We start from the raw sequence: 13573 nt of genomic DNA, 5'->3' as shown, positions 1-13573 counted from the left end.
TTTGATCTCAGGGTCATGAGTTCAACCCCACGTTGGGTGTGGAGCCTACTTAAAATACACAAATAAAATAAAAGAGATTAAAAAAATTTTTAAATAAAAAAATAAGAAATTATAAATCCTGAGCACTTGAGAAATGTTTCTATCAAAAAATACTTCAAAACTTCAAACTGAAATACTGGAAACAATTCTCTCACATTTGTTTTATTAATTAATTAATCAATCAATTAATTAAAATATTAATTACCCTCTACTGAATGCCAGAAGCTACCCTAGGAGATACAAAGGGAAAAGGCAAACAAAAAATATCTTTGTCTTCATGGAGCTACTAGATTAGTTAAGTGATAGACACAACAAATTATCACAAAAATAAAAGCCAAAGTAAACAATGTGCCCACAAATCTCCATAAAACCATTAATTATTATAGCTGAAAACTACAAACCCAAATGACTGTCAATGGTAAAATGGATATATAGAACAATATACAACAATAACAATAAAAAAGCAACATAGCCTCCTGCAGCAACATAGATGCCTGAAGAAAGAAAGAAAATAGAAGAGAATAGGTACTGGATGATTTCATGTGAATAAGTATCAAACACATGGAAAACAAAATGTACTGCTAAAAGTTAAGATGGTGGTTACATTAGAGGTGAATGATGGAGAAAGTTTCAAAGGGTTTCTGAGGTATTCCCAACATTCTAATACTTGACCCAGGGGGGGTAATGAATCACTGCGCATACACCTATATTTTGTGTACTTTTGTTAATGTTTGTTAGACTACATAATTTAAAAAAAAAAATGTTTAAGTGCACATAATGAGGGGATATGTCCTTGGCTAGGAAGTCTGTAAGACCCCACTGAAGAAGTGACATCTTAACAGATTTGATGGAATTATGATCCTTGTTAGGTGACATTTACATGAGCTTCCCCCATTACCTCATTTTCTGTTAGTTTCCCTAACCTGGGCTAGCCACACTGGTTCTCTTGCCATCCCTCAACAAGCCAAGCATGCTTCTGCCTTAGGCTTGGGATAAATATTTCCTCTGCCTGAAGTGTTCTTCCCCTAGATACACGTATGAATAACTCCATCTCTTTAAATTTTTGCTCAAATATTTTCTCCCTAAAGAGACCTATTCTTCTATTCCACCCACCTAACCCTGTTGTTTTCCTCCCATAGTCATTATCATCTTATACAACGTGACCTATAATTATAATGTATTTATTTCTTAGTATTTATATATACTGTTCAATATTTAATGTCTAATGTCTACACTAGATTTGAGGTTCTTTTGTCTTTCTTGTTTATTGTTATTGTTATTATTTGTTATTGATGTGTCACACCCTGAAATAATACCTGGTATAAGATAAATATTATATGTATGCCTACATAAAATTTATAAAATATGTATCTTATATGTAAAATCTTTAAACACTTCAATTAATTCTTTCTATGTTCTAGGCTCTATACTATGTAATTCTTCATTTATTCACTCATTGAAATCTCACAACAACTCCTTTAGTCAAGTACTCTTATTCATTAGAAAATTGATGTTCAGAAGTTAATTAGCATGTCCAATGTCACAGACTTAATTAAGTGACAAAACCAATCCACTCAACTGGCTCCTGATCTAGGAGCTTAACAGTTCACTACACTATGTCAAATAATAGATGAATAGAAAAAGGAGGAAAAGATAAAATATTGCAGGCAGAGGAAAAGTATACATTATGTAGCAGAGAGCCAACACTTAAATGTTCATGGAATGAACCAGGACGATGTGGGGGTGAACAAAGCAAGTCACAGAAGACTACATACAATAATATACCACTTCAAAAAAAGATTTTTTTAAAAGATTTTATCTATTTATTTGTCAGAGAGAGAGCACTAGCAGGGGGAGTGGGAGAGGGAGAAGCAGACTCCCCGCTGATCAGGGAGCCCGATGCGGGGCTCGATCCGAGGACTCCGGGATCATGACCTGAGCCGAAGGCAGATGCTTAACAACTGAGCCACGCAGGTGCCCCCCAAAAAAGATTTTAAAAAGTAATACTAAACACCTTTTTGGAGGTGGAGAAACTATTAGAACACATCAGGGAAATGAAGAACAAAAGTTTTCTGGTTGCAGGCACAGGAACTGATTAGGGAGAGTTTTCAAGAAGGGAAAATATATGGAAAAATGTTCAATTCCTGAGTTGGATGTTCAATTCACAGGTGTTCATTTTACTACTATACTTCATAATTTAATAGATGTTACATACATTGTTTTATGTTTCAAATATCATATGATAAATGTAAATGCATCTACAGAGTCAATAAAACAAATAAAAAATAAATGACAGAACAATTAAAGAAAGAAAGGTCGAAGTGGAAAGGACAATACTTTAGTTCACCGTTTTTATAAACACACATAAACACAAACCAATCCTATACATATCTGTGAATATCTGTGTGATTATGGTTATTACCAAGCTTTTATAAGTGATTATTAGCACCAGGAAGTAAGTATGGGGGAGCAACATGTGGAGAGGATTTTCACTTTTTAGTCTTGCCAGTCATGCTCCTCCATTATCTACACAGAAGCCACATGATCTTCATTATACGTGGATGATCTCTGGCCACTTCCTTTTCTAAATCATCTTATTGGCTTTCTAAAGTAACCAAAATAAAATCTAAATTTGTATACTCTTATAAATCATTGCTGATCCATCTCTAGCCTTCTCCTTTGACTTCATCTCCCATTCACTGTCACCCAATTTAGCCAATGACATTCTTTCCCTTCCTGAGTTTGCAAGTCCTCCCCTACCTTAAAGGCTTTGTATTAGAGTCTCTCACCTGGAATTCTCTTCCCCTGAACTTCCTTCCTGTCATTCAGAATCTTGGTGTCGATATCATCTTCCAAAATAGTCTTTGTCCAGCACTTAATCCCAGTAGCCACCTGAGCTTTCTGTGTCAAATCACTACATTTGGATCTCTACCAGCTTTCGTAATTTGATATTTTCCATTGGTTTGTTAATAAATTTTCTGTCTTCCACAACTGGAATGAAAGCTCCAGATCACAGAAGAAGTTGTCTTTTAACCACTGTACCTCCAGAGCTTAGAAGATTGCCATTACATAGAGGATATTCAATATTTCTTAGTAAAAAATAAAACGTACAGAGATTGTTATTTTACAAGTTCTCTGATGTGGAAAAGGCATCCATAGTCCAAAATTTTACCTTAATATCAGTGACTATTTTAGACTATGGAAGGTCATAGTTAATATGAAATACATTGATTATTTTTACCTAAACAGACTGGATTTAAGTACCTGTTACTTTATGCAGGGTTGGATTGTCATAGTTAATCAGAATTAGTATTATATTAAGCATAAGAAAACAATGTAAGGTTTTTTTTTTGAAGACTAGAATTGTGACATGAGAACCATAAAAGCAAAGAAAAAATATGATACAGCTTTAAAATATATATCTGAAATTATATTCTTTAATAATGACACTATTAAATGATGGCTGCTCTGATTTGTTGAGTACTTACAATTTGTTTTCAGTGTTTTGAATATATTATCTCAATCTTCCTAACAACGTAAGAAATAAGTATCATCACCACCACTTTAGAGATGAAAAAACTGAGGGTCAATGATATTAGGTAACTTGTTTTGTGTCATGGCTGGTACATGCCAAGACTAGAATTCAAACCAAGGGCTATCCACACAGCAAGCTTATGATTATTCTCTTAACCTGCATTGCCCTATCTTTTAGCTTACCAGTATTGCTAAACATTACACAACTTTGTTGTAACATAATATATAAACTTCCAAATAGTATTGTTTCATTAACGGCATTTGTCAAATGACTACGGGATGGTGGTTGCTGAGCTCGGCTATATGAAAAGCATGTAGGAACTAATGAAGCTGGATGACATACAGGATCTCAGCAATGTCAGTTTAAAAGCTGTGGAGGTAAGGATTATCAGTTTGAAAATAAAGGTGTGGAATCTAAGGGCCTCACGCTAGAAGCATCATCCAGGTGTACCCTACAATTATGTGAGACTTCAGATTTCTAACTGACCAGTTTAGTAGTCCTACACTCAGAAATCTCAGCCCACCTACACTGGTACATCTGTTCCCCCTAATTTGCAACTTTGTAACCTCAGTAAGGTATAGAAATAATAAATAAAATTCAAACTATTAATAAGTGTGTATTATATGTAGGTATAAGTTTCAGGTTTATTATGATAACTTGTGGTTGTTAATTTAAGTTTTAATAGTCGGACAGTTTGACAGTTATACATTCATTTTAAATTTTAGTTAGAAATGTTAGATTAAAAGATTACATGTGGTTTTACTCAGAAGATAAAAGAGAACTCCATCAGTGTGAGGAAAGTGTTTCTTTACAAGAACATTGTTCATTATCTTTCATTTGTAAGAGTCATTCAGGTGCTAGTTAGGGGTGTACAACTGTCCAGTCTGACAGTGAATGGGAGAGAATCAGATATATGATGTTTATAAATGATATTTAAAGTCAAGGGTATTTAATTTTCTAAGCCTATAAATGGAATTGTTGGGAAATTTAATCTATTGAGTTTACAAGACAATTAAGCATTGAACAAAGAACACCTGAAGTGATCTTTCTTATTTTATACAAAATTACCAAATTTACAAAAAAAAAATTAAGATGCAGAGTTAAAGGCTTAAGAAAAAAACTAAGTTCCTGATTTACACGTTTATCAACTTTAAGTCTTCTTTCGAAATCAATTGACAACACTGAAAAAAAAAATGATTGGTTTTCTCACTGGATCAGGAAATCTTCAAAATACTTGTCGGCTAGTCTGAACTCAAACTCACTCATGGCCCACATAATGCTGTCTTTTGTTTCCCTGGCTCATTTTAGCATCGTCAAGTTGCTGAAACTTCTACCTAATAATCTTTGGACTCACACCATGGCCGGGGAAAAATGGCAGACAGGTTACTTGCAAGTTACGAGGACGTTTACAGCTCCCCAGGTTGACAGCCAATACCATGGCCACATCGAGTGCCGGACAGCTGGGAGCAGTACGTGGAGCAGTTAAGTCCATGATGCTATGATGGTATCCTTCGCTGCCCTGAGCCGTCTTCAACTTGTCAGCAAATCATATTAGTTAGGACTGTTTTTACTGAACATACCATTTAATAAGTACATGTGTTCAGTATGCAACACAGAGTTATTACACTGGCTAAAAGAGGTAATTTCCTTAAGAATCATATATGTAAAATATTACTTTCTTAGAATTTTTGGGTAATTTGCCAAATTCCTTTTGTCATCTCCTATATTCATTCAACTAGGGATAATCTGAAATCATTAATTATTATGCAAATAATTATTATGCAATTATTATTTCATAATTTTAGCGCAATGTGGTTTTTGAGATATTTGTCATAATCATTCCTATTTGACACACTGAAACAACAACAACAAATTTGATGGAGTAAACACTTGGGATAGAAAATAGTTCTGATCAAGAAAGGACAGCAACTCGTGACAGAATACAGGTAAGAGATATTTCATTTTAATGAACAAATATTTACCTGTGAGCCTGTGGAGTAGCGTCCAGGAGTTCGAGAACCAGATGTTTTCCCTGAGCCAATGGAACTCTCTGTACTTTTGCCACTGCAACAATGCGTTCGCAGGCATTTCCCATACTCTTTTCGTACCTAGCCAATTAAATATAAACTGCTGTTAGCACGCAATTCATTTCAGCTGGGAACTATGGTGTAAATGTATGTGAGTTTCATTTTTAGATAATTAATATAATTATTGCCTTGCCCTACAGATACAAAAAAAATCTGTTCAGCATAGATTTTACAATATAAAATGATATTCAAGCCACCAACCTTGAAATTTTGCATAACTGGAGCCTTTTAAAATATGAACACGTGCACACACACATGCCCAATCATGCTGTAATGCTACTACCTCTTAGTTCAAAAAATAAAGTTAAGACTCTTTAAGACACTATTTTTAGCCTCATAAATTTGATTTGAAGTAGCCTATTGGTGCAACTGTTCTCTGAACTGAGGTCTAGTGAGAAAGCCACAGAGAGAAGAGGGGATGGAGAAAGGGAGGGGGAGGCAAAGGAAGAGAAAAGAGAAAAAGAATGTTTAAACACAGAAGAAAGGAATGTATTGGGTTAAATTTCCTTTAAATCTATATTTCTTTGAAGTTTATTTCTCCTAAAAGAGGTCAAATTTGTAACTTTATAAAATTCAAAATATTTTTAAGTTTTTCCCACATAATAGTTCTATTCAATAGTCACAGATTGCTTTTCTTTATTAAATTCTTAATCCTCATTGTAGTATAAAATCATGGGAAAAAAAGGAGATAAACATTTTTTAGTTGATGTTTTCAAGCAGGAAACCATACCAACAATGTCTGGGAAAACTTTTATCTTGTTTAAAATTATTATTACTGCCTCTTTAATCAAACAAGACATACAAAAATAAACAGTAACTGCCCTAAATCATACTTCCGCTATCTACAACAACACAAATAATCCCCAACTATGTCTTTCTCAACTAAAAACACATTCTGGGACATTTTATTGGTTATACATTCCAAATTTCTGTTCATTATGAAATAACACTGTATATATAATTATTCTTAGCTCTTTACATATTGAATTCACATGAGTTCATCCTTTCCACGATTTGTGACAATGTAATATCCCAAAGTAATTTTATTTAAATCGAAGTTACAAATACATGCTTTTTTGAGGGATGGTATTTAGAATCAAAAACAAAAAAATAGGAGTGTGAATGATACATTAATATTAACATTCGAAACTAAAATATTGTATTTTAATATTAGAAAGTTCATTCCATCAAAGATATAGCTGAATCAGAGACAGAATACATTTAGGTTTGTTTGAAGAATTCACATTTATTAAATGCTTATTCTGTGATAGGAACAACAATCTAGAGACGGGTGAATCAAAGCTGGCAGGAGGTAGGGGGACCCAGGAAGGCTTCTCAGAAAAGAGGATTTCTGAGAGAGTCTTCAAAAGATGGGTTGGGATCTGTCAGGTTAGAGAAAGAAGTTGAAAGAAAGGACAGACAAGAGAGACAAGGGCATTCTAGGTATTGTGAACAGGGTGAGCAACCTTTGAGGACTTTCTCTGATCTCGAATACTAGCATTACATTCTTTAATATATTTTAAATTATAGTGATATGTTTTCCAACCAGTCTCTTCTATGCTATATTTATGAATAATTAGAAATAATTAGTTTTATTCAGTGTTCAAAAGCCAATTCACATTTTATTTATTTTTTTAAAGAAATAAGTTGATACCCACTTGTGTTTGTGTGTATGTCTAATATATATGTGAGGCTGGGACTATGGAGTGAAGAAGCTTCTAATTTTTAATTGCTATTTACCAGGAATTATGGTAGGTCCCTCCCTGAAAAGGACTCTGGGAAATAATTATTACCTACATTTTACAGATAAGAACACTGAAAAGGTTAAGCAATGAAAATAAACTGAAATACTGAAAAGATTAAGCAATATGCCTTTTGTGAAAAAATCCATATCTTATAGGTGCTCTATGGTCAGAAAACTCCTTCAAGGAGGCCACATTTCTACCATTAATGTGTTAACATTATTATTAAAGTAATCTATTAAATTATCCCTTTCTCTGTATCTGGAAAAATAGGGACAAATGCTTTAATTAGAATTTGAGAAAGCTTAAAATAATCTCTATCCAAAAGTAAGCACTATCAATTACAGTTTAATATTAGTCCTGAATTAACGAAGTATCTCCAAGAACCTAAACATTGATCATAACCTACATCCCACTTTTGTTTTTCCTAACGTACTCAACAAGTATATTTTCTTTTTAGAAAAGAAAGTGTTTTTTAATGAAGTGATTTAAACCTAAACAAATATTTTTTTTTTTTATTTAAAGATTTTATTTATTTATTTGATAGAGACACAGCGAGAGAGGGAACACAATCGGGGAGTGGGAGAGAGAGAAGCAGGCTTCCCGCTGAGCAGGGAGCCCGATGTGGGGCTCGATCCCAGGACCCTGGGACCATGACCTGAGCCGAAGGCAGACGCTTAACGACTGAGCCACCCAGGCGCCCCAAAAATATTTTCTGCTTTAAAGAAAATTTCTATGTAACATTAAAATTTTAAATTTTGTACTCCAAATTTCTAGCTAATGCATAAAGATAATAGGTAAATCTGGCTCACTATAATTGAAGATGTTAAAATTGCTTATGGTGGCCCAATATTCCCTTATTTACACAGACAAATGCTACCTTTTCCCTTAACCTCCAATTTCGTTCCTATCTTTTTACATATATTTCTTGTGACAATCAGTTATGTCTTTCTTCTATCAAAATCTAGAAATTTTTTTTTTCCCAAATGCTTAGTCTCCCTGACTTCTCTGAAATGTTTTATAATACTGGTTGCTGTCTACTTCTGGATATTTTCTCCTATCTTTAATTCAGTATATCATCTTGATGCTGATTTTGCTCCTTGGACCCTTCCTTTTTCCATCTCTATTCCTATTCATCATTCACATGTCCTACTCTTTACATTCCTCAGGTGTGGTAGACAGCTAGTTGTTTACAACACCGAATTCCTCATCTTCCTGAGGTAAAAAAGCTAGACTATGTTTTCTAGACTTCCTTTCAGTTTAGGTGGTACCATTGACAGTGTCCTATCTGATGCAAGGGGAGTAGAAGTGATGTAAGCCTCTTTCAGACCTTTTACACAAGATCCTCTCTTTCTCAGACTGCCTGCTCGATGTCAATACTCAAGGTGACTGTGGAAATCATATATTAAGGTTGGTTGAGACTTCCTCAGCCTTCCTTCCTTCCATGAGGTACCCCCATCAATTGGGCCATAAGTAAAAAAATAAATATTTTGGGGTTAAGCAACTGCAATTTTAGGTGGCACTAAATATTTGGGAAGGTTCATCCATTGTAATATAACCTTTTTTCTAAATTAATTCTAATCCAGTAGATTAGAATCCATCCATTCCCTTATAACCTCTTTACTTTTCTGTAACCTACACTTATAGGCCTGAGTCATCATTACTATTCTAGCCTTATTTATGATCATGCCAACACATTTTTGATACCTACCACCACATACAACTGAAACAGAATATGACTGGACTCATCTTGACAAGTGGACACCCGCCTCAAGTTTTGTTTTAGGTCCTATCAGTCTCTCAAATAAAAAATCACAGACATCAATATCTTTACTCTTTTTTTTTTTTTCCAAAGAAAAATTTTAGGTGTTGTTTCTTTCTTAGATGAAATTTTCACATTTTGACATTTCCTTTTCAGAGCCACCTCTCAATATCTCATAATTATTTTTATTACCTCCATGTTACACATGAGGAAACTGGGGCATGAGCAGGTTAATTAACTTGCCCAAAGTCACATAAGCTTTCAAGTAGAGAAACTAGGATTTAGACCCAGACAGTCTTGGCTCAGGGGTCTATGTGAGTGGAACTATAATGATCACATTTTTAATAGAGTTAAAAAGCATAAGATGAGAAAATCAATCTTGAGATGTCTAAAAAAATGCAATGAAAGTATTTAGTGGCTAAAATTAACTTTGAAAATGGATATTTTAGATCTTTGTAAATGTGAAAAATTACAAAAAAGACCAGCATGAAAAATTAAATATTGCATCCTAATCATCCAACTCATAGATTTTATAAAAGATGCTTTTAAAGAAAAGTACAGAGACCATTTACTAAGTACGTCATCAGTCACTTAAAAAACATAAATGTTATCATAAAATGATAAACATTCATATTGTCCAGTATATACAAACTGGTTTTTAAAGAAAAACAAAAAAGTACATACTTCCTATGCCATATATACATATATATATATATATATATATCCACCCCCCACACAGCTCCATAGCATCTTAGAAAAGCTACTTCTAATACACAAATTCCATGTGTCTGCCAATAATAATATTAAAGACTATAAGGTTAAGCCTACAAGAATATAATTTTTGTACATTATCCAAATCAGAAAATATTTTGATTTTTTATTTTGCTGTTAAACACATTCACCAACTATTATGCTTCTGTTATGTGTCTTTTGTCTTACTATTGTAAAAATAAAATTAATGAAGTAATATGCTTATTTCTCAGAGACCAAAACATCAAGAATGATTTATGTTATGGTTGCTTTGCTCCTGAGATATATGCCATTTATTTTTGAATAGAGAATTTTTGCTTACCTTCTTTTGTAGGACACAATGGAAAATGAATATAAACATTCCCTGTAGAGAATTGAATATGGTGAAGAGATATGCCATGATGACTGTGCTTTCATTAATATACATGAGTCCAAAGGCCCAGGTCAATCCTAATAGGCAGAGAAGAGCTATTGCACCTATAACCCATGACCTGTAGAGAGAAAAGAAAATTAAGGGTTATCAAATGATCGGTTTTTAATTAGCACAGTCATATCATATCAACAATACTGACACTGAAAAAAATGTTACGGTAAGTTTTATTGACAGAAAATGTAAGACAGGTGGTATAAGTACTTTAAGATTTTAATGGGGACTACAAGTTTTCAAACTTGAGGAGATATACATGAATGAGAATGTTATGAACACAGAAATTCATTTAAGCAAAAGCAGATTTGTACTATTAAATTATTCATGTATTTGCAGCACATATGCAAATGATATGGAGATGTAATTATGGTGAATGGCAAGGGGGAAAAAGTCTATAAAGCTATGTTAGTTTCCACTGGCCTCATTGTTATGATAACATTTGTTTGATTGGACTCTCTCCATTAGTGCTTCATCTGATACACTTTTACCCCATTTTTCCAAATTTCCTCTTTTTCCACAAAAATTTTAGTGTTTACTGACAAAAACAGAGCTTGGATTCAAAAGAACCAGTATATGGAATATATGTGTGAATTAAAAGTTCTATTTGTCTGATTCTATAGTTATGTAAAACAAGTGTGATACAGTGGATGGGAAAAATTGTTCCACTCTAGATCACAATCTGCGTTGTTTCGGCCTTTGGATTGCTGTCTTCTAGGTTAAGTTGGACTAGACTTTGAAAATCAGGCAATTGGCAGCTTTGTTGAAAAGAAGCTTAAAAGCTCAGGGCACCTTCATCACTTTGAAGGGTCTGTAAACTTGAAGGAGAAAATGAAGCTGAGAATGGGATGGAGTGGTATGAACAAAGTAGGCTAGAATGGAAGACAATTCTCACTCTCCATTCCCTTAGTTTCCTCCAGCTGCCATTCGCAATAGTAATCAACAGGTGACAAAAGTCCATATACTTGTGGCTGTGTGTTATGTATTTACTATCAGCATAAAATGAATCTTTCCAATAGATGGGAATCCAATAAGTGAAAATGGAATCCTTCTCAAATCCTCTCTAAGTATATAGGAGAACAGGACCAAACCAGTCTAGATCTCTATATACCGATGAACCCACCCTGTCCTTTCCCAGTACACCTTCCTTGAAAGAGTAAATATTTCCTTTCAGCAGACTATACTCTTCCACTTGCATTGTCTAAGGAAGAAATATTTATGGGGATTGAAACTTTGCAAAATGAAGGGGTTAAAAGAAACCACACATGTATTTACCAAATCTGAAGCTGGGTTGCATAAAGTTTTCAGAGAGCACTATGTCTTAAGAAAGATATGGTCCCAAAGTAGTCAGTTAGTATTAAAGTCTTATTAAAATTCATCATGACTATTTACTACTTTTCTTCTACAACCATCAGCTACTATATTGCATATTTAAATATCCCCTAAATTTAACATGTTCAATTTAAAACATTAACGTTATTGAATAAAGAATCCCTAAAGGAGGCTTGCCATTGTATGTGGCATGTTTGCTTATATGAATCAGAAAACATCTTAGATATTAATATTTTATTCTATAATTAAATTGAAAAATATTGGAACTCTCAAGGTAAAGCTCTCAGCTTCTTACAGGCATTGGAAAAAGGAAAAATGGAAAGAATACCATTAAATCAAGGCAAAATTGCTATTTCAATTTAGAAATAAAATGATAGAATAAAATACTCAAGTTAGCTAGTATCTGCTAGAAAACACATTATGGGCCCAAGAGTTAATGATATAAAAAGTGCAATGAGCCCAATTTCTAAAGAAAAAAAAATAAGCAAGAGCATGAAGAAGTAAGTGAAATGTCATTGGAGAAAATGAAAACAAAGGACTCTTCACCAGAAGAACAAACTGAAAGTCTAGAGTAAGGTCACCCATAGGTTGCCCCAATCTTAAGTTTATTGTGGCGGGACACATAATTTTAAAATGTACAAAAGAAAAGAGCCCAAATATCAACATTTGAGTTTATTCTTATTAGATTAGTACAGACTTGTAGCTTTGTTTTAGAAATTTAAAAGATACATTCATAAACAGGTCATTAATCAAGTGACATGTGTCAACATTGAAAGAGGTAATTTTGCATACATAAAATTGAATTTTTGAAGGAGACATTTTTTCCCTTTTTGGATATTTAAAATAGAAATTCATTAATATCCATTGCAATTGGGTAGCTTCGTACTCCTAAGATCGTTTGGAAGATACAAGGCTAAATCACAAAATAATTTTAGATGAGCGATGTCCAAACAAACAACAGAAATGACGACATATGAAGCACAGAGGTACACATCACAATGAAAGGAGAAAGCTATTAAAAGCGAAACAAGTCTGTACCACATGAAGTTGCTATGATTGTGGCACTGATTTCAGATGGTATCCAATTAAAAGAGGTGAAGCAGAATTTGTTTTTGGCAATACACCTGCAGCATATTTATTCTGCATACGAGTTGTATGCCTGTTTATTTTCCTGCACAGTTTGCTCTTCTGCCTCAATGTGAATGACAGAAGCTCTAATGATTTTTCAGTACTGATCTGACAGCTGGTTCATGGGACCACACTGATAAATGGAATTTATCAGCCATTCAGGTCATTCTTACTTGATGAAGGGTCTGTTATCCTCATAGCTAAAGAATGCATAGACATAAAGACAAGAACACCAACATTAGCATTTTATGACAAAGATTTCATATGAAAAATATTCTCCTGGTCCCCAAAGGCCTCTGTTACCCCACCTCCCTAAAAAGCATCATAACCTTCCCTTTTTATCCAGAAGGTAAATCCTAAAATGACCATGAGAACTTACATAACAAGGAATAAAATCAACTTTACAATACTGCAATATCCCTTATGAGACTAAAGAATTCCATTTTTTCATCATGTGCTCATATTACTTGTGACTTGACAGAGACATTTATTTCTTAGAGATAGCATTTCTCTAGAGAATGAGAAATCTTATGAGCAATCTGGAAAAGGCCTCGGGGCGTACTTAAAATGACAGATTTCATGTCACCTAAAGGTATCCTTATTCTGTAATATTAGTAGGTAAGATTACTTAATTATGGACAGTACGTTTCTAAGTAATTTTAACTTGCAGATGATTGACCTGAGTTAAATCTGAACACTATAGCCCTTTGAAAATAATCGATCCTGACTACTTTAAAATTCTTCCTGTTAGTGTACTAAGAAAAAAATCTGAAT

General features: G+C 33.7%; 1 protein-coding gene across 25 annotated transcripts in view; it reads right to left on the bottom strand.

The window, feature by feature from the left end:
• The window catches only part of ADGRL3 (adhesion G protein-coupled receptor L3), an 829369-nt gene that overhangs the window by 53879 nt on the left and 761917 nt on the right, over positions 1–13573 (bottom strand). For 16 of the 25 annotated variants that reach the window (XM_078068714.1, XM_078068719.1, XM_078068697.1 and 13 more), the window contains 3 exons: positions 12973–12999; positions 10238–10406; positions 5557–5682 (listed from right to left, as the gene is read on the bottom strand). In XM_078068714.1, coding sequence (XP_077924840.1) covers positions 5557–5682; positions 10238–10406; positions 12973–12999 — 322 coding nt within the window. The remainder of the gene's footprint in view (positions 1–5556; positions 5683–10237; positions 10407–12972; positions 13000–13573) is intronic. The other 9 variants (XM_078068715.1, XM_078068702.1, XM_078068704.1 and 6 more) reach the window with 1 other exon arrangement.

Source organism: Halichoerus grypus, chromosome 3 (genome assembly GCF_964656455.1).
Source record: "Halichoerus grypus chromosome 3, mHalGry1.hap1.1, whole genome shotgun sequence".
In the NCBI taxonomy this organism is placed as follows: domain Eukaryota; kingdom Metazoa; phylum Chordata; class Mammalia; order Carnivora; family Phocidae; genus Halichoerus; species Halichoerus grypus.
The sequence above is the reverse complement of the archived record's forward strand: the minus strand, read 5'-3'. Positions and strand labels throughout refer to the sequence as shown.